The following is a 21,837-nucleotide window of genomic DNA, read 5'->3' on the forward strand; positions in this document are numbered from 1 at the left end:
TTTGACCTTTTGCCAAAGAGCTTTGTAGTCCATAAACCCTTTTCTCTCCTTCCTACTTTCTCCAGAGTGATAGATCTTTGGGAAATGTATTGCTTCCTTCCCAAGCTCTCAGGACTAATCCAGTCAGAGACCCCCACTCATTACTAAGACAGAGGGAAGATGCTGCAGGCATTTAAAGTGGAACATGCCTCACCCTATTGACAGTTTCTTGGTTTGGCATGTGGGAATGATCATTGATTTATCTCAAAGTTCTGCCTCTGGCACTGGCTTATAACGCACAGTGCCAAAAAAGACATCATGCACATGGCACCTCAACAATTGGGTTATTCTGAGTGAAGTAGGATAAATTGATTCTTTCAATTTGATTGTGAATATTTTTTTAAATTATTTTTGCAACTGGTGCACCTATGACTGCAGCATGCCTGAGAGCCCATCTGGATTTCCTTTGTCTGAGGTAAAAAAGATGAAGAGCTGGTGTTATGTGGTAACTTAGGGTATTGTGGAGAAAGCCTGATACACGACAGGGGATAGATTCCAACAGAACCTGTCCTCCATGCAAGGTGCAGGGACTGCAGCATCCTTGATAGAATACTTTGCAATCACAGTATTGTTGTAAAAAGCACTTTTGGCTAATTACATTAGAAAGATCTAGTATGTTGAAATCAGTAGGGAAGTTTAAATAAAGGAGGCATTCAGATTCTTCTTTGTTTTTGTTTAAAGATACAGGGCTTTATCTGTAATAAAATATCTGACCAAAAAAATGCTGTTAGCTGTGTGTATTTGAAAACATTTCATTATTTCATACAGCTGCATTTAAAAATATATTCAAAACCAGACTAATAATTTGTGAGCATCGACTGGAGTAATCACTTATGGATTTTTCTGATTGCAAATTGAAGGTTTTATGTTTACATACAAGTCAGGTTTTGATTTTGGCTTTCTTTCCTGTTATTTAGTCTTGTCATTTGGGCCTTTAGGAAATAGCATTGCATCATGTTTCCAAATGGCAGAGCCAGATGTATTTTATTAAAGTTGGAGATTTTTGTTTTGCTTTGTTTTATTTTGTTTTTCTGGGCATGGGGAGAGATGGGTTTAGGACTTAACTAATTAAAAGTGATTTGTTTCCATGATCTGGATGAAGTGTTTTCGCCAGATGCCTAACATACCTCTGAGATCCAGGCAGAAATTTGTCACATCAACCAGGAAATCCTTATCAAAACACAGCTTGGATCTCTGGTGGCACTGAGTGTATCGTTTGATAAGTGAGTCCTATTTTCTTGTCTGCACACCAGTCCTTTGTAGCAAAGGGCATTTATTAAGGAAACAGATGGGGAAACATCAGTTATCTTTTGTGCCTTCTGTTTTCTATAAAGGCCAGCAAGACAAGGCAAGCTCAACCAAAATAATTGAAGGCTTCATAGAATAAGTCAGGTAAGTCAGGGTAGAATAGATTCGCTATAGCTCCAGCAGGACTATAGTTCCCTATTTTAAAAATGTGTTTGTCATGCAGCTTGGTAAAACAGCTCAAATTTTGAAAAGCCACAGAAATCATCTTTCAAAGACATTTTGATCAATGATATTACTTTTACTAATACAAGCTGTTGTGCTATGTATACATGTAATTGGTATAAACCATTTCTGAACAAACTTTTTTTTTTAAATTGAGAGCCAACCCACGAGCTGCAGGTTTTATGGACTTCTGCAGAAATAGTGAACCATTATAAAAATCCTAAGATATCTTTAATCATAATCATAGATAATAAGAGCAGTATTTTTTGTCCTGGTTTTAAGTTTGTCACAGCCATGTGGTGGGCTGACCCTGGCCGGCTGCTGTGTGCTCACCCTGTTGTTCTCACTCCCCTTCCTGAACAGAACTGGGGCAAAAAAAAGAGATGAAAAAGCTCATGGGTCAAGATAAAGGCAAGATCACTCACCAATTATTGTCAAAGAGAAATCAGATGCAATTTGGGGGAAAAAAAATCTAAATTTATTGCCAATTAAAGTGGATTTGGATGGTGGGAAACAAAAACTTTACCCTTTGCCTGGCTTTTTCTCCCAGTCTCAACTTCATTCTGTCATTCCCACCTCCTCTACTTCCCCACCCTGACTGGTGCATGGGGATGGGGAAGGGGGGTCAGGATCAGCCCATGACAGATCCTCTCCCCTCTCCTGCCTTATGCTGTTTCCCTGCTCCAGCCTGGCCTCTCCAGGGATTGCAGGGAACTCTGTCCAGGCACGTGGAACACCTCCTCCCCATCTCCATCCTGGGCCTCAAAGGGCTGTTTCTCACACCTTTTCCCCCTCATTAATTGCTCATGGGCTGTGTCCTGCCCATCCCTACACTCACTTCCCCAAGGCGCTGCCATCGTGTCTGGGGGGCTCAGCCCTGTCCTAGGATGGGTGAGTGGGAGCCCACTTAAGCTGGACACATCTGGCACAGGGCAGGTCCCCCACTGCCTGGGCACCCAGCACGGGTTTATAAGTAAAATGTGAGTTAATTAACTATACTAGAATGAAAACAGTATAAGTTATACACAATTTCTTTAATCTGATTTTTTTGTCATGGTTAGGCTTCATACTTCTCATAACTATGAGGCTTTTAATTTTGTTCACTAATGGGATATTTCTTAATTTATAGTTAAATTAAGTAAGTTAAATAAATTAAAAGGTAATCACCAAAAACTGGGGAATTTCTTATAAAAATTCTCCTGAAGAAAGTATCTAAAGAGTGAATAGTACCAGTTTAATATGATTTCTGGTTTTTGCGACAATGTCTGGTTTTGCGACAATGAGATTACAATAGTTTAATCAGATTTAGTGATGAAATTCTGCCCTAGCAGTATTGCAGAGTCACACAAACTTGTCTTAGGCAGTATCTCATAAAACACACTCTGGAAGGACAGCATGGGTTTCCTCAACTCTGCATAGTTTTGTCAGAGAAAGACAGAATGAGGAGCACAATGACATGGTGGAACAGCATAAGTTAAGAAACACGTTGGAAATTAAAAATATGATGTCAACATATACTATAAGATAATAAATCTCTCTGTGTCTTAACACTTTCTCAAGTATTCATGAAAAAAAAGTGATTTTTTTTCTACAGTGTAGTGTATTGTTTCATATTATTCTGATTCTGTTGAGATATCTGATGATGTTAGCCCTCAGACAATACTAATAGCTTGCCTGTTATGGTAGTCACAATAGCTAGATACAAGTGGAATTATATTTCCCATTGCCTAGGTTAATGAACCGAATGGGTAAAAAACCACAGTCATAAGCATGGATTTGTAAGCCCATATTATTCGTGTGCATAAGTCACTTTGTTTGCAAATGCTAAGTGTCAGCCTGGTTCAGCTTAAATCCATGTTTACTGCCTTTAAATAGCAGGAAAAGAAGTTTGATTCCCACCTTAGTACTTTCAGTGTCCAGATTTGAGTTGTTACTAATCATTACCTATTTGCCACTGATACCACTGCTGCTTTCCAAGGCAATGAAATCGTTGTATTATTGCCACAATAATGCAGTTTTACTATAGATTTTTGATACCAACTGTGTTTTCTGTTACCTTTAGTCACTTCTATTTGTGGATTCACAAGTGAAAGAGCTGTAATTGTGATTTAGAAGTCTCTTAAAATAACCAGTTTTATCTTAATATTTCTGTTATTCTAACAAGATATATACTGTGTAGCATAACAAAATGTAATTTTACGAAGCAACATGCATCTCGAGGAAACTGTGCAAAGTGCTAGGAAACTCTCTCATCCAACCAACTTATGAGTTCCTGTTCATTCATGTTCTCTGGCCCAAAGCAAATGGACTGCTAGTTTAGGTATGAAGAGCTTCAAGTATAAGATTAGTTGTATAGAAAGACTTAAAAGGATGGTTATCTACAGTGTCTTGTGTGCCTTGCCCAACTCATTATTTCACTTATGTCTGCCCTTTTCAAAGTAGAACTTGAATTTCTTTTGTTTAGAGGAAACTGTTCATCAGTCACCAAAATTGTCACACTTTCTCACTAGTGCCAAATTCACCTTCCCTTTTATAACTTAATAAGGTGTAGCTTTTTGACTAGCCAACATTCAGTGGTTGGTAGGTGGTTCATGAAGCATGCAGTGGAGTTTTCCATCTGCCATTCATTTCTTCCTATCCAGACTTCATAGAGTATATATTTTCTCTTCAAAATACTGCACTTTAAGCTTGCAAAAGACTTTTCTGTCTTGTGCTCCAGCTTGCATGATGTGGCACTAATCTGCCATATCTGAGAGATATTTTTTCATTTCAAAATACACTGACTGGTTTGTTCTTATTACAGTGTCAGTATTGAGTGGGGATGTTCCTTGTAGCACCTAACAGGTGTGTCACCTCTTGGTGCGATGCTGATATGAAGGGGCTCATTAAAATAAGAAATTGTTCATATTTTGTATGCTTTTAAAGCTTCAGGAACACCATCAATTTATTGTTAATGTACCTGACAGTCTTGTATTTTTCATTATACATTATTACAGCCAGATAATAATATTAGAAACAGATGTTTATTATAAATGGATAGATGGCTGTCTTCAGGTTCTTGATAACAAAAGAAAAGTGCTACTTAACAGTTGTCTTCAGTGCAAGCAGAGACTGCATACTTCACTGTCAGGTCCATGCTGGTGTATTCAGCTGGGTGATTTTTTGGTAGATCTGTAGCCTACTTGTTCTTAAAATCCTTATTCTAAAAATTAAGATAGTGGTGTTTCATGTCCTTTTACAAGAGTCTTCAGATAAAAGGCACAGTTGCAGAATTCCAAATTTATTTCATTATATACATTGGTTTGCTAATGACAACAGAGAATGTGAACAATTGAAGAGGAACATCTGACTAGGATCAGCTGAAATACTTATCCCAGTATAGACAAGAGTTATCCATCACAAAGAATTACTAAATCCAATCTTGAGGTAGATTTCTTGTAGTCTCATTTTATCCACAAGTAAAATGAGTTGTTCCTTAGCTTTGCCCTCCCTCTTTTCCCCCCTGTATATTGACCTGTAAATAAATGGAGCCTTCTACAGTATTATTCAAAAGTTTTGAAATTGTGCTGTTCAACATCATGGCTATGTATGTGTGTAATAAGCTGAAAATGAAAACAAATGGATGAGGATTTGTAAATAAAGGAAGTTATTTAATTTTGTACTCTCCTAATTCTTGGTCTTTCCCATTAGCCACTAGAGAGCAGCTTTCTACAGGACCTGAAAGAGATGACTGTCCTGCAGAGTTCCTGAAATGTAAACAGGGAATGTCTCCAAAATGATCATGTCTGAAAGTCATTTTATAAATAAGTTCAGGCAGTATGATTGTAGATCATATTGAGTTTGTTCCTGACCCAATTTAAATCTTAACATTTCAGACTTCATGTATCTGAAGGCATAATGTTCTGTGACTTAAGCATAAGTACACATATTCTCATATGCCATCAATGGGCATAATTTTAATAAGTTTTGTGATTTTGAGGTCATGTCATTGCAGTTTAAATTTAAAAAAAAAGAGAAAAACAAAACAAAACAAAACAAAACACAAAAAAACCCACCCAAAAACAATACAACCCAAAAAAAAAAACCCCACAAAAAACCAATCAAACCTAAACCTGTAAGCTGTTTCAAATGGAAAATAAAAAAGCCATATTAGATGAGAACAAAAGATCACCTAAGCACAGAAATCTGCCTCAAGCTGCAGCCAGTTGCAGTTGCCTAGTGAACAGTGCAGGACCCTGTAGAGCATGGTCATTCCTTCAATTTACCCTCTCATCTTTCAGCAGTTGGTAATTATGAGACTTAAACCAAAGCCTGTAGCAAGACCATCATTTTTATCTGCTATCAATGGACTAATTTTCCATGAAATTATCTGCATTTTTTCTGTCTAAAACACAAAAGCCTGAGGAAATATATTGTCCAGGTTCATTATTAACCCTGTAAAAATATATTGCTTTTTTCTTTTCAGTTTTTCTCACTTCATTGCAGCCAACTGTCTCTATGGCTAGTGCTAGAAAAATTAATAAAACTTGCTCTTTACCTATTTACTTTAAATAATCCTTGATTTTACAGAGTTTTATGTATTCCCCTACAGCTCTCTCTTTTCTGACTTTAAGAGTCCTAATTGGTTTTGTCTGTCCTCATTAGAAATCTTCCACTATTCTGATAATCCCTTTTATATTTCTTTGTACTTTTCCATCTTTACTGTATCTACTGTTGCAAGTGAGGTGCTCTCTTCAATAGTGCAGTTTTCTGTTTCATTGCCCACTATTTCTTAATGATTTTTAAAATTTGGGGTTTGTCTATCATCAAGTTGACATTTTATGCTTATTTTCTGGAATAATTTTATAATTTCTTGAGTAGTGATAATTAATTTAGAATCATCCACTGTGTATGGTAAATATTCTTTCCCACGGAGGTACATAATTTTACATTCATCAGGACTTTATTTCATCCATCATTTTGATGCCTACTCATTCAGTGTTGTAATATCTTTTCCAACAATATTCTGGCAATTTTACTATTGTCTACCTTGTCTACCTTGCAGATTTGGATAGACATAAAGTTTCTGCACTTTCCCACATAACTTCCTTTTAAAACATACTTCCTTTGAGTGTTCAGTATTGCTGAAGCTTTATGAAAGAAGTTATACTGGGAAGGCTCAGCCACTGATTCTTGACATCTTTTAGCAAAAATATCATTAATTCTCCCATAACAAGTTGCATAAATCAATTTTTTCCCCCAATCTAATCTTCCACACAGGAAGGGAAGAAACTGGTTAAATAGTATTTGAACAAATTTATACTCCGTCACAGTGATTGTTGACAAGGCATTTCTTGGTCTCACCTCTGACTCCTGGCATACTTTTACAAGAGTGGAAGAGAAAGTCCGATGTATATAAATGCTGAAAGTTAATACTTGCCTTTGAACAGCTTTTGCCTTACAGATTAAACAAAATAAAATATTCACAGTTACTTAACTAAGATAGGAACTTAAGTATTAGAGAAACTCAATGAAATCTACAGTTCCACATGGCTCTATTTTGACATCAGGATTTAAATACTGCCTAACTGTTACCTTGAAGCTAAAAGATTTTGTCTGAATCCCATAGGGAATTTGTGGCACAGCATAGACCCCAGTAGTCTATTCCTGGACTATCACATGTATTGATTAATTTAATAATAATTATGGTTCTTTTAAATTAAATGGATAGATCATATTCAATTTTTCTTGCTTGGGCACCTGCACTTAGTCAGAATGGATTTGCCTCTGGAGGCCTACAGTGACACACACTTTAATTTAGTATACCAGAAATCTGGTGGAGATTCAATAACTAAAATGTGGATAGAAGATAGAGTTCTATATTAGGTAGATTGGACCTCACTTATGCTTTCTAAATAGAAGGTATGATTGGGATGGGCCAGTGGCTTCTTTTCTAAGATAGTATTCTTTCAAGAGGAAGGTCTATTTGCTTAGCTCAAAGGGGTTTACAGACATGTGTGGGGTGAAACCTGCTAGGCAGGGGATGAAGGAAGAGACTTGCAGTTTAGCAGCACTCCCCACAGCAGGGAACACTGTTCAATCTAGAGGACAGCAGCTAGGCAGGAATAAATGGTTCCTACCTGAGTGTCTCACAAAGCAAGGACATGAACATCCCTAAAAATATTATTGGTGCTGACAACCATTGTCAGTTCTCAGCAGAGATCTAAGAAATCTTTTAAGAGTTTACCAGAATAAAAAGTTGTCTTTTACCCTAGTTTTATTTTTCACCATAATTTACTTTGTATAGTGAGATATGTTACTGGAAAATTTGATGACTCCTGTTTTTACCTCCTATATTCTCAGATGTGCACAAGTTTTATCTATTCCTTTTTCTCTCCAGTGTAGAATTGCCTGTCAATATCAGGGCATCTTGAATGGACATTGATCCTTTCTTTCTTTGGCTGAGCTGACAGAGCAGCAGGGGTGAAAGAGGTTGATTCTGCTTTAGTTACTTTTTTCTGCTTCGAAAGAAGGCAGGTCTGGCTAACCCAAGTTCCTTTTCCACATAACTGCATTGTTTGCCAGGGACAGCAGTTTCCCATATCTTCACTGTAAATGGAATTCTAATCAGAATGTCATCAGGCTAGAGGCAAACCACTGGTAAACCATTACCACGGTCAAAGCAGGGCCATGCAGCACAAAGCTGGAACCAGCAGGTGCTGCATTCATGGCATAAAGGTATGATGTTGCCTTAACAGAAAAGTAGCAAGCACAATATCATCAGATTATCTTTTCCTTGAGTTAAAAATACTCTCTCTCCAGAGAGGTCACCTACACCACTAAGAAGCGCTCAGGCATTTGGTGTTATGTAAATGTTATTTTTTCCCTATTTTTCCATTAATAATAGGCATTTACTTTGGAAAAGATGCTGTAGTTGCCCTCAAATAATTGTATTAAAATCTGCTGTCTAGCAGGGATTAGAAAATCATAGACATGCATCATTTAAAACATTGACTAATATCTTTATAGGAAGAAAGGTTAACTGTCAGATTTTTTGCAATTTTGTGTAAGTTATCATGTGATATGAAATTAAAGTGAACACTGTTAGCCTTCCCCTCCTACTGTAATACACACAAAATTGGTCATAATCAATTACAAACACCTCTTTTTTTTTTTGACAGGTCATGACTAGATAGAAGATTGGGGATTTTTTTGTAAATTCAAGGCAGTAATTTACTGATAAGCCAAGGAATTTAAAATGCTAGATTTAAAGATAACCCAAAATTGTCAGGTTCAGTTTTGCTTCTGGGATTTGCTAGATTTGCTATTGTTGTTTTTTTTTGGTTTTTTTTTTTTTTTGGTGTTTTTTTTTGGGGTTTTTTTTTGTTTTGTTTTTTTTTTTTTTTTGCTAGGCACTGTAGAAGGCTCTGGCTCAGGCAATGTAATTTGCCTTTCATAGTCTATCACAAGGCTCATGATTATTTCTTACAACAGAATATTCAGTGCAACAAATTAGTAGATTCTGCTGTGTTGGTTGGGCTGCATTCCAGTTCCTGCCTTAGTGATGTTGGCTGCCTTCAGCACTGCCAGCACAATAATTATTGCTGCGTTTTCTAGACCTCATGAAACCAGCAAGGTGATCACCCCCTTGGAACAGCTGGGGATATGAGGTATAAAAAAGTGGGAAGAAATTGCTGCAACTCTGTGCTATCTTGCCAGCAAGTGCCACTTGAATGATGACAGCTATTGGCAGGGATAGGCCTCTGCTGGGGGAGAGCTTGCAGCAGTGCTAGATTATAGCTTTTGCTGCTTCCAAGAGGAACTGCTGTGGGCACTGAATTAAAGAAAGCAAATTGGGAGGTGTGGAAAGCAAAGATTCGAAGGCACATGCAGAAGGGTGGAGGTTAAAATCTGACAAGGAGCCAATTTTTGGTTTACTGTACGTGATTGGCTGTCCTTATGAAGAAAAACCTGCCACAAGCACTATCATGTCAGCCATGCAGGTTTGTTAGGCAGCCCTGTCCAATCTCCCTCACAATGTTAAGGTACCAACTGGTGTCAACAAATAGATGCTATTCTTCATCCTATACAGAGAAGTATAATGTTTTTCATCAGGTTTTTACCATATGAAGAACTGAAGGAAAGTTTAAAAAGTCTTATTTTAGTTATTTAACAATATTTTCATCATTATCATGTCCTCTGACCATGTGTCACTGTGCTTGAGTGCACAGTTTGGGTAAGCAAACGAGTTTAATACAGGACACAACACTACCTCCAGTACACAGAATAAACACCCAGTAAAAATCTGACTTTAGTCTCAAATTAGTTGATGTGAATCATTCTCAGATAAATGTTTTTGACTGCTTTGACTGTTTTGGACCTCCCCTTCTTCTGAAACTTTTAATTTTATTCCAAATACATTTTTTTCTGGACAATCTACTTGTATGGCAGTGTATATTTTTTACACCATTCTCATCACTACTAACATAACACCTACTAGCTCTATATAATATATCAAGCATTCATCTTGTGTGTTTATTCTTTTGTCAGAGCTCTGCATCTGTCCTTTTCCATGTCCCTCACATTTTAATTTCTCTGTATAACAGAATAGGAGGAGAGCTTTGCATCTCCCCAAGTTGGAATTTTGTTAGATTTGTCCCTTTTTCTGCATTTGTTAGTTTTTAAGTTGATAAAACTTGGATGCAAATAGACAGTATTTCAGAAAGAATGTCTTAAGAGAAGGAAATATTTGTATCCATACATTAATTGGCTACTAAAAAGGAGTTCAGCACACCTAATTAGTCTATTACTCATTACAGACTAGCTTTATATTCATTACTTTTGTAGTAGGGGCTAGGAAAAAGGACTGATCAGACTGCTTCTTAATTTTATTGAAATGTTAATGTTGGAAAAAGCTAGAGAATGAGACTATAATCTCTACTGTTTATTTATATTACAGAGGCTGTGTTTCTGGGGACAGGTGGTAGGTTTTGTATTTTTTCAAAACAGAAAACTTAGAGTCCCACTCATTAAAACATATTTCTTACATAAAATCAGGAAAAACCCACCTCTTTGTGTTTTCCTTGAAACATTCAATGGGAGCAGTGTCTGACTGAGTCACTCTATCTGTCCACGGGAGCTGGATGACCTGGAGTTTTCCTATAATGACAATGACAGCACGGAGTGCTTCATGTTCTGCCTTTTTCCCGCCTTATAATTGCGTTCCAAAAAAGATTGAATAAAAAAGATTAAATATTGAAGTATTATGCAAATTAGCCAGTTCAAATAAAAAATTCTTGAATTGAACTAAGTATTGAACTAGCCTATGAGAATAGCACATTTTCTTTACTAACCAAAAAAAAGACCCCAAAAAACCCAAAAACCTTGATCCTTTGGATAGAAATGTATATTCGTAGAATTGGGTTGTAGACCCAAATAATGATCAGTGTTCCCCGGCTGCCATTGAATTTAAAGGTGTTGGACCTGGGAATTGGGACATTGAACACCTGGAAGATGAGATCTGACACCTTGTGCTGCTCCCTTGGACTCAGTGTAGAGACCAGATGACAAGCCTGACTGTAAGGCAGCCATGTTGCAGAGAAAATGCCTTCATTCCTTCTACAGTACTTGAAGTTCTCTAAGGATGGATGGGTTTAAACTCAGGTAATAGGCAAAGTTCCTCAGGTAGAAACTTTTCCCTCTATAACTGATGTCAATTATCTTTCTTCCATAAAGTATTCTGCATAGTTTAAATATCAGTTTTCAGGTGATGCCAAGGCATGAAAATTTAGCAGGTGCTTCAAATATTCTGTGTAGTAATAATGATTACTCCAGTAGAAGCATCTTAAGAGAGAGATAAGGACAGTAAAGTCAGCATTCTGCTTATCCAGGTTTAGTCATGGAACAAGAGATTACAAAGCAGCCCTCTGTGCCTTACAGTTCTGCCATGGACTACCTGACATTCTCTCACCATGTCATTCTCTCTCTTGCTTTGTGGACACTTATATGCCTGCATACAAATAAAACCACCAGGACACAACAACTGGTGACTCTAGATTGGCTATTTTCACTTGATTTTCACTCTGATACTAAATGCCTGATTTTTATTGTTATGATGAGACTCAGACTTGATGAGATAATGAGTGATCCCTGCCAACTCCACTCAAAATAATTTGGCTAATGAGGTTTCTTACAGGTGTGCCTTTCCTGCTGAGAACTAGAGACTAATTTTTTGCTGTTGTTATAGGATAATTTTTTTTTCAGGTATTAAGCCAGAGTTTGTTCTGGACTGAGAATCATACACAGAAGATAGGTTCACTACCTGAACATACCTGAGATACTTCCTTCTGTAAATTCCATTACAGCATTATCACATCATTCTTGAGTGTACAAATGTAATATAGCATAATATGAACCAGTGTATAGAAACTAGTTGTATTTTTTTAAGGAAACCAAGACCTATTTTATTGATAAATATCTCCATAAGGACAGAAACAATTTGAAAGTATTTGATCAGAGTAATCTTTCTGAATGATCTCTGCATGCTTGATTTTGCCTTGAGGCTTTACTGCAGGCCAATTCAGATTTTTCAATTGTAAATTAATATTAAATCTTAATTCAAAAGCATTTTTACATTTAGAATTGATTCAAGCTTTCTCAGCAGTGTCAGTAAAATTGAATTTTGCCACCTTAAAGCAAAATGTGGGTTCCAGTGCTTCGATGTTCTTGCTAGAAGGATATGAACAGGGAAGAGAGAGAGACAGATGAAGAGAGAGAGATAGAGGGAGAAATAAGGGTCAGGGAAAGAGATGGAAGGAAACTCATATGTTGACAGTGTTTAATTCCCACTGGTGGTCACTAACCCATCTGTCATGATCTCTCCTTTGGCCACAGTCACAGCTAGCTTTCTTGTTACATCCCCTTGCTGGGATTTGGCAGCTGAGTTTCTTGTGCTACAACATTATCTTGGTTTTAAGCTAAAACAGAGCTTCGTAACTTGACCCAATTTATCAGTTTGAGAGCAAACCACTTCTGTGCACCTCTCCCTGTGTTTGGTGGCATGCAAATATGTCATATTAAATAATTCACAAATTGTTGTTAGAAGTGTTCATGAACAAAAAATAAAATATGCTACAGGGATTAAAACTTTTAGCACCTGTTGGTGAAGTTCATCCTGTAGCTGAACTACTAACTTCTTGATAGTCTCATGGGTAGAAGAGTTTTACATTATATGGATTTTTAAAGTTTTCTTTCAGACACAGAAAAGAATGTGTTCTGGCACATCTCTATGTCTTGCTACTGGTGGCCAGCCAGAAACAAGAAACTCTGTTGTCTGAAAGCATACACATATGCACACACACAAAATTTGCTGTACCTTGATTTTAATATTTGTGATCTAAATTGTGTCATGAACTTAAGGCTCTAACCCATCTAAGTAAGTCATTGGGACTGAGTGTGCAATTGTATACAAAACTTAGAAACAAATAAATTATCTGAAATGCTTTACTGGTTTCAAGAGTATTGAAATGTAATATGCCTCACAAATTCTGGACTTTTGTTGTTGTTTTAGGCATTAGTAAAAGTGAATTTGGTCTTGTACAGTAAAAACTATAGCCATTTGAGGCACGGTTATCTCTAAAATGCTGTGTAGATATGCTTCTCACTACTACATAACAGCAAACCTACTGCAGAAAACTTGTACGTTGCATTTTTTTATTATTGCTATGCTCAGTTAGGGAAGGCAGCAGCTGAGACTAAGAATGCACTCTGTACCTGAGGAGAGGTTTGTTGTCCTTAGTAGGTCACAGCAGAAATCCACTTATACACAATATGATGCAGGAATGTGGTCCTATACAGGATTTTTTAAAACTATGATTAGCTTCTTATCAAGAGTGGTGAAGGCCTATTCCTTTTCCAGCAACATCAAATGGATTAAGGATGGTGGCTTAATATTATATATGTGATTCCTTTGAGGGACGAATGGACAAATGGAAACTAATTCCTTCTTGATTTTAACTTGAATTACCTGTTCTTGCTATGGTTTTCATGGTTTATATTAGATGTGCCAAGAACACCATTGTGTCCACAGGTCTTCACAGTATTTAATTTTAGTGTTGCCTTTTTTCTTCCTACCAAAAAAAAAAAAATTTTTTTTATCTACCCTGCAGTCTTACAGTAAAGGACTTGACTCACATGCACATGCACACTTGCAGATGTGTATGTGCATTTCATATAGATTTGACTTTCAAAATATTAATCTGTTTTTCTGCTGGGTGACTGTGGAGAATTTTCTGAGTAACTGGGCCCTCTATCTCAGGATACTATCTGAAATTTTGATGAAAAATTAAATGAACCTCTCTAAGGAGTGACACAAATAAATGCATTCTGCCTCAAAATGATGGAAGTGGTGGAGGAGTGTTAGCTGGGGATATTGTGCTCATGCAGGCAGGCTTTAGCATTAGAAATAGTTCATAAGCTAAAGGCCCAAAAATACTTGTATTTACTTGACTCTTTTTAATTTTCTATGCCATAACGCAGGAACTGAAAGTTTTTAAAAACATAAAAGCTAACATAAAAACAGAAACAAATTAGTAGATGGTGTGCACATCTGATACAACAAAGTTTTGCTGAGGGGACTTAATGAGTTAGTGATTAGAGCTTAATTTCTTTAGCTCATGCTTAGTGTGAGCCATTCAATGATATAAACCATGGTTGTTTAATTCTCCTGCGCTGTAATTTAAGCTAATACTCTTCTTCCTTTGGAGTTTGCTGAGGGCCTGTTACCACCATTCAGCCAGTTGTGTGACCCTGCCAAAGCCCTGGTGTGCTGAGTGCCTGTGTGCTGTGTTAGCTGTCCAGGGACCTTGGCTGGCAGGGGCTATACAGATCCTCTTTTGTGTCTCTGCCTATGTGAACTTTAATTTATATCAGTGCAAAGTTTAGATTCTGTGTCATTGTAAAGTAGCCGTGGTTGAGTTTTTTTCTCAAGGAGCTTTCTGAGCAAAGGCACTTAGTAATTTTCCATTTTGGAGTTTGTGTTATAAATCATCTTTTGACTGGTTTCTTCTTTATGGTTCCTGTCTGAAATTCTAGTCCAATCATATATTTTAAGAATCATCTCCAAATATTTTTCATTTGCCTCTGGAAATTCAATTCAGAGATCCCTCAAGGTCAGTAACACTGTTAATCTATTAACAACCAGCCTCTGACAAGAATCTGGAAATAGTTTTTGAGCTATGCCTATTTGACACTATATGGGTTCATTTTATTTTTCATTTATTTTTACAACAGCTTGCCGGAGTCTGGAATAAATAATGCAGTAGTAAAACAGTTCCCTTTAACTAAAGTCTTCTGTAATTTTATCAGTGAATACATCAAATAATCTGCCTAAGACAATGTGGTGAGTGTTTATTTTCTAACATTAGAACCTGACTGTCCATAACCCTACATTCTGAGTTCACTGAATTATTAGAGTGGAATTGAATTAAAACATAGTTTTCTTTTCAAACCATATTACACTTTTTCATCCAAAGCATCCATTTTCCCTTTTCGCAATTTAAACTCCCAGAATCATAGAATCACAGGATGGTTTAGGTTGGAAGGGACCTTAAAGATTATCTCGTTCCAACACCCTTATCATGGGCAGGGGCACCTTACTCACATTTCTCCAAGCCCCATCCAGCCTGGCCTTGAACACCTCCAGAGAATGAGGAGTCCACACCTGCTCTGGGCAACCTGTTCCAATACCTTGCCACCCCCACAAGAAAGAGTTTATTAGAGTTCCTAATATCTAATCTAAACCTACCCTCTTTCAGCTTAAAGCCATTTCCCCTTGTCATGTCATTAAATGCTCTTGTTAAAAAAATCCCTCTCCAGGTTTCTCGTAAGCCCCTCTTTGCTGCTGGAAGGCTGCTATAAGGCGTCCCTAAAGCCTTCTCTTCTCCAGGCTGAAGAGTCCCAACTCTCTCAGCCTGTCATCATAGGAGTGGTGTTGAGCCCTGTGACCAAGTTAGTGACCTTAGTGGACTTGTTCCAACCAGTCAATATCTTTCTTGTATTGAGGACCCCAGAGCTGGATGCCACACTCTAGCTGGAGTCTCACCAGAGCAGAGTAGAAGGACAGAATCCCTTCCCTCACCCCGCTGGCCACACTGGGTTTTGATGCATCCTAGGATGGGGCAGGCTTTCTGGGCTGCAAGTGCATGTGTTTTGCTTTTTGTCCACAAACAACCCCAAGTCTGTCCACCCAGCGCTGCTCTCAATCCGTTCTCTGCACAGCCTGGATTTGGGCTTGGAATTGCCCGAATCCAGGTGGAGGAACTTGCACTTGGTCTTGTTGAACTGTATGAGTTTCACACAAATGGACCTCTGAAGCCTGTCAAGGTCCCTCTGGATGACATCCCTTCCCTCCATGCACCACACAGTTTGGTGTCATCAGTAAACTCGCTGAAGGTGCATGAAACCTCACTGCCCACGTCTTTGTTAGTTCTTTCCTTTCTCTCTGTAGTATCCTTGAAACATCATTAAACGTTTGATGCTAGCAGGTATGATTTAAGAAGTGCAGTTGTTTGACCAAAAATTTTGAAGTAAAGAGATAAAATGCTTTCAAAATCAGATCTGTATTTTCTCTTGCTATGTAAGGAAATCCCTTATGATTCTGACATCTGTGGAAAAGGAGAAAGCTACATAATACTATTTTTAATAGTCTTTGTTACTACTTTGTCCTACTTTCCTCTTTCCTCCTTTTAGAAACACAGACAGTGAGATTTTTTTTAAAGTAACTCATGTAGATAGTCTTTATTATATTTATGTCTGTTTGTAGATAAGTTTTAGTTTCTCTTCACCTTCATCTCTTCAGGAAGTGAGAATAAAGATCTAGTTCTGTCCTGTAATTTCCATTTCATAAATCAAGTGAGAATAAAGATCTAGTTCTGTCCTGTAATTTCCATTTCATAAATCCACAACGCACCTGCCATGTCAGTGTGATCTTCTAAGGAAGAGCTGCATTTCCACAGCATTTCATCTGTGCATACCTGACCAGAGTGCTGCCATTTCCCATATCCAGCAGCTCCTACACAGAGCTGATTTCTTGAAGTAACGTGAGAAAACCTAATAGCAACTCTGCCTGTGGAAAATGAGAGGTAGATATACATGGACAGAAGTGGTTCAGACTCATCTTTTTCTTCTGTATTTAGCCCCTGCCTTGTGTGCCCTGCTCTCTGGTATTTACTCACCCCAAATTCAACATAACCACAAAAGGTGAGAGTGACTGCTTGGAAGGAATTGCTAGTAACGGGAAAAAACGAAAGAGCACATTGGTGTATAAAAAAGGAAACATTCTCACAGAATAACCAATTATTCAATGCATACCATATGCAAGTTTTGGTGGAACTGCATATTTCACCAAGCAAACAAAACATGTTGATGCATGGTAGCACAGTTTCATTTTTGACTAGAAGTTGTGTCAGGGATATGAGGTTTTCTGCTTTTTATACAATTAACTAGCATGCTGCAATTTTCCTCTATAATTGGCATACTTAACTGGATGATCTCCTGCTGTTTGAATGATTTGCATCTTCCTATGTATTGTTTGTGCTTGCTGGATCTCTACTGTTACTAAACTAGAAGCAGTCTAGTGTACAGTCTATACTCTTTTTGCTACTGCCTTGCTATTTTCATTTGCTCTTTGTTTATCTGATGAAAATAAGAGCTCTGTGCTCATATGGAGCATTTTCCCTTTGTTACCTGTTTAACAGCACCTAGGAGTAACAGGTCTTTTGCTGATACACCTAATAGACTTCACACTGGCCTATGTAATACTGCTTCATGCCACATGTTGGCCTTTTTTTAATGTAAATTACTGTGTCTGTAGTCAAGGAAATATTTCTTAATGATTAACTTAGAAGGATAGACAATCTGAGTTTTCATGAAGTTCCTAATACAGCTTGATCTTAGTTTTATTTCTTCTTTATTTCTTCATCCCATTGTCACCATTAGACACGTCTTGGGATTCTGGGAACTCTTCTGTGACTTTCCTCTGCTAGGCAGAGTTGTATGATGGCACAAATAGTTCAGAAAGATTTTGGATAATGTAGGAACATAATTTTTTTCAATAAATATGTAAAATAAAATGGTAGTCAAAATACTAAGACTGATTATAAGAAGGATGCATTGGGTGAAAGGACTCTTTGTTGAAAAAAGAAAATCAATGTTTGAAATGAAACCTGAACACTCAAATTTGAAATTACATGGCTGGCAAACTTTCCCAGGATTATTTTGGCAGTCTCCATCTCAAAGTTCAACAAGTGTCAGTACATAGCATATAATTAACAGTCTTTTTTATATTTGCAATGCTGATGTGAATGTAGGCTGTCTTTTAATGAAAAGTTTTCTTATTTAATTTCAAAAAGAAAGTGTTCATGTGATAGTGGACTGTGACATGAAAATTGAAAAATTCTTCCATAGCTGTACCATACAAAAGCAGTAGTTAATTACTCATTTAGTACTTGATCTCAAAAGGTGTTATTTTTTTACATTAACAGAGTGGTTGGCACATAAACATAATTCAGTTCATACACAGCATAACATAAAATCAGTAAATAATCACCTGTTATTTAGTGAAAATTAATCAAGAAACAACCACCTGCTCTTTTTTCTTTCTCTTCCTCTCTTTCTTTCTCTTTCTCTTTCTCTTTCTCTTTCTCTTTCTCTTTCTCTTTCTCTTTCTCTTTCTCTTTATCTTTCTCTTTCTCTTTCTCATGTGTGTGGTGTCTAAATTGCTGTTGTTTTAATTATTAATAATAATAATTTCATTTTTAAATTTTATTTTCATTATTCACATTTTCATGAAGTTTATCAATTCACCATTCCAGTTAGTGAAATTGTTGGAATGCTGTAAAAGAAACTCCCTGATCTTTCTGTCTAAATTCACTTCACCATTACATTGCCTTCTAATATTAACATAAATATTATTTTTGTCAAAACATGCCATTCTATCTATGGGTTGGGCTACAGTACTGTATTTTTACATAATGTTAGAACAGCAGTTAAGGGACATCTACTGTTGGAATTGTGGAATTATTTCTACCGGTACTGTTAGGAAGGCATTTTTTTCTAATGTCTGTTTGGAATGATATTGCTTATAAACAGTAAACATCAGCCTGGGATTGTTTCTTAATTGATTTTTAATATTATTTATCTAGAGTCTTGGGGAAGTTTAGACTTCAGCTGATGTTTCTGACATCTGGAAGAAAGTAAACTAGAACCATTATCAGTAGAACCAGGTCAAGAAGTTCTATGTATTTGGTTACAGGTAAAAACCCACTGACAGAATAGCTGGGGTAGAGAGAAGAGATAAAAATCAAAATGCAGTGAAATCGTGGAAGAGACAGGACCAGGCTAAAGGATGGTGTTGTAAATGGAAACAATGTAGCTGAGAAGACGTCGTAAACCTATGACATCTTTTCAGCCCTGATACCCTAAAACATTGCAATAAAAACACTGATAAAAGCACTGACACCCTAAAACATTTGCTGTTGTATATAAGAGTGATTTGTGTTTCTTCTCCTGCAAACATACCATTCCAGGTGAACAGGTTTGTATCTTAGTAGGATATAACTCAGTAACCAGTGCGAAGTGCAGCTTTCATTGAAACTAGAAGTTGTAGCATTTCAAACTCATTTTACTGCTGACAAGTATTTTTTAACTCAGAGCAAATGTCTTGGATATGGGAAAGGGAAATACCTTTATATATGTTTTCTGGTTTGTTCTAATCTATTCATGCTTTTGCTTTTTAATCATAGGTTTCTGTGCTCGAGAGGCAGATATTTGACTTCCTTGGTTATCAGTGGGCACCCATCCTCGCAAATTTTATACACATTATTATAGTCATACTTGGCTTATTTGGAACCATCCAGTATAGACCTCGTTACATAACAGGAGTGAGTATTTAATTTCATTTACTTACTTTGATGTGCATGTGGAAAAAAAAGACAAACAAACAGAAAAGCACTCCAAACTGCATCGTTGTTAAAGCAAATAGAAATCTTATCTTGGTTTAATTTGCTTCTGTAACATTTTTACATTTACTTACTGTGCTTTTGGGACACCTGCAACAATCAACTGGTAACAGTCTCCAAAATTTAAAAGTCAATATGGTCATTAAGTGCATGACAATATGAACTTTCAAGTGGAGTCAGCTTAAGGAATTACAACATCTTCAGTATTAGGGGAATTTAGAGCTACTCTAAATGTTAGCCATAACTTTCCTAGATACATTGGACCTCCCCAACAGAGGCATGATTCATTAAAGGTACTCATTATTGTTACTAACTTCTGTTGCTAGAGTGCTTATCTGTTATGTACATTCCTCCTAGAATTTATAATCCAACCTGAAAGTGAGATATGATGTTACGGTAAGAAATAATGGACTGAGGGCTCCAGTATGAAAATAAGGATTTGGACCTTAATTAATATTTTAAATCCATTTCTTTCCTTATTCAGCTACCCCTTATACACAGACTTAGTATGTCTGTGCTCTTTGGCACAATGCAGTATTAATTAAATCCTCTTTTCATACTCTGGGTTTGTGGGGTTTTTGCCATTTGTACTTCTACAAAGAAAGAATAACAGCAACTCTGAAAACCATCATTCAGAATAATTTTGTTCCATTTTCATAACAATATTACTGTCAAAATTGACTATTAATTCATGTAAAGCTTATATACATTTGAGAGACAGGAGCTGAAATATTTTCCCATACACAACCATATTTTCATGTCAGATGAAAACAAGGGGATCTTAAAATGATAGAATGGTTTGCTTTGGAAGCAAGCTTAAAAATCACCTGGTTCCAGCCTGGCAGGGGGACCTTTCAGTAGACCAGATTGTTTTGAACTCCACTCCAACCTGCTCTTGAGCCCTTCTGGGAATGGGGCATCTACAGCTTCTCTGGGCAACGTGTTCTAGTGTCTCACCAGCCTCTCAGTGAAGATTTCCTAATATCCAATCTAAACCTGTAGTCAGTTTACTCTTTCAGTTTAAAGCCTTTACCCCTTTTCTCTGTTAACTCCACTGAATCTGTACCCTCTTCTGCAAAGTCTCTCTTAATTGTTCCCTCATACACCAGCAGTCACTCAGAATATAGAAATATTTTGCTCTTACCCCTGTGCTACCTTCCATATTGCATTACTGTGATGCCAGGAAAAATACATTGACATTTGTGTCTGTGTTTCTGTCTCTGTGATCGCCTGTAGCCAAAAAATTTGTATCCACATGTGTGATGCCTTCATGCCAGCACACAATTTAATATATTTGAAAGAAAGAAAGACAGAGAAGGTCTTTTCACCAGGGCCTGTAGTGACAGAAAAAGGAACAATAGGTTTAAACTGAAAGAAGGCAGGGTTAAATTGAACATAAGGAAGAAAATGTTTACAATGAGGCTGGCAAGACACTGGAACACATCAGCCAGAGAATTTATGTATGCCCCATCCTTGGAAGTGTTCAAGGCCATGTTGGATAGGACTTTGAAAAATCTAATCTAGAGAAAAATATCCATGCCAATGGCAGGGGATTAAAGGCTTTTAAAATGTCCCTTACAAACTTATGCCTGGTCACATTAAGTCTGTGAGAAAAGGACAGATTATTAGTAGTACATTACTTAATATGTAACTGGTGATATACATGTGAAAAAAACCCCAAAAAACAAAGAGGAAGAGGCAATTACCTTATGTCTGAGTTTCTTGCAGCATCATCAGTCTGCAAAACCATTAGGCCCTAGAGAACACAGTTGAGTTAATCTACGTCTTTTTAAAGATTAAACATGGTCAATTGCTCAACACACCTAGTGGGACCTACTTAATGTCTTATATGACAAGTAGCCCTGACTCTACCAATTCAGGTTTGGAATATTTCTGTTGTAAATTGAAATTTATTATCTTCCTTTTTTAAAAAAAATATTTAAAGTAGTATGTGAAAATGTGCAGCAGTTCATCTTCCATATGTACATACCAGGATACTATCCAACAACTGTAATCATGCCATAGGAAATTGTAAAGCCTCTGAGCTACCTTTGCGAATTTTAAAGACAGTAAGACAGTCTCCATATGGTGAATTATTTGGCCAGGATTTTTGGTGAGAAAATATTTCAGAAGACTGTTTTGCTAAATCTTGTTAAAAGAACCAATTTTCAGATAAAACAGTTATTTAAAATAAAAGGATTCTTATGTTTAACATTTTTAATAAGTGAGTTCTGGTATTAATACCCCTTATTGACATTATTTGATTTATGTTCCAGATAATGGTTTTATTTATAATAAGAACATGTGCGTACACAAGCTCAGCACAGAAATT

The 21,837-nt window shown here is 36.9% G+C and overlaps 1 protein-coding gene across 3 annotated transcripts in view; it reads left to right on the forward strand.

Moving 5' to 3' along the window:
• NKAIN2 (sodium/potassium transporting ATPase interacting 2) overlaps positions 1-21,837 on the forward strand; it is a 515,911-nt gene that overhangs the window by 213,185 nt on the left and 280,889 nt on the right. For 2 of the 3 annotated variants that reach the window (XM_064413060.1, XM_064413061.1), the window contains exon 2: positions 19,290-19,427. The exons of the other annotated variant lie outside the window; for it this stretch is intronic. In XM_064413060.1, coding sequence (XP_064269130.1) covers positions 19,290-19,427 — 138 coding nt within the window. The remainder of the gene's footprint in view (positions 1-19,289; positions 19,428-21,837) is intronic. 3 annotated transcript variants of the gene reach the window in all.

The sequence above is a fragment of the Passer domesticus genome, chromosome 3, assembly GCF_036417665.1.
Source record: "Passer domesticus isolate bPasDom1 chromosome 3, bPasDom1.hap1, whole genome shotgun sequence".
In the NCBI taxonomy this organism is placed as follows: Eukaryota; Metazoa; Chordata; class Aves; order Passeriformes; family Passeridae; genus Passer; species Passer domesticus.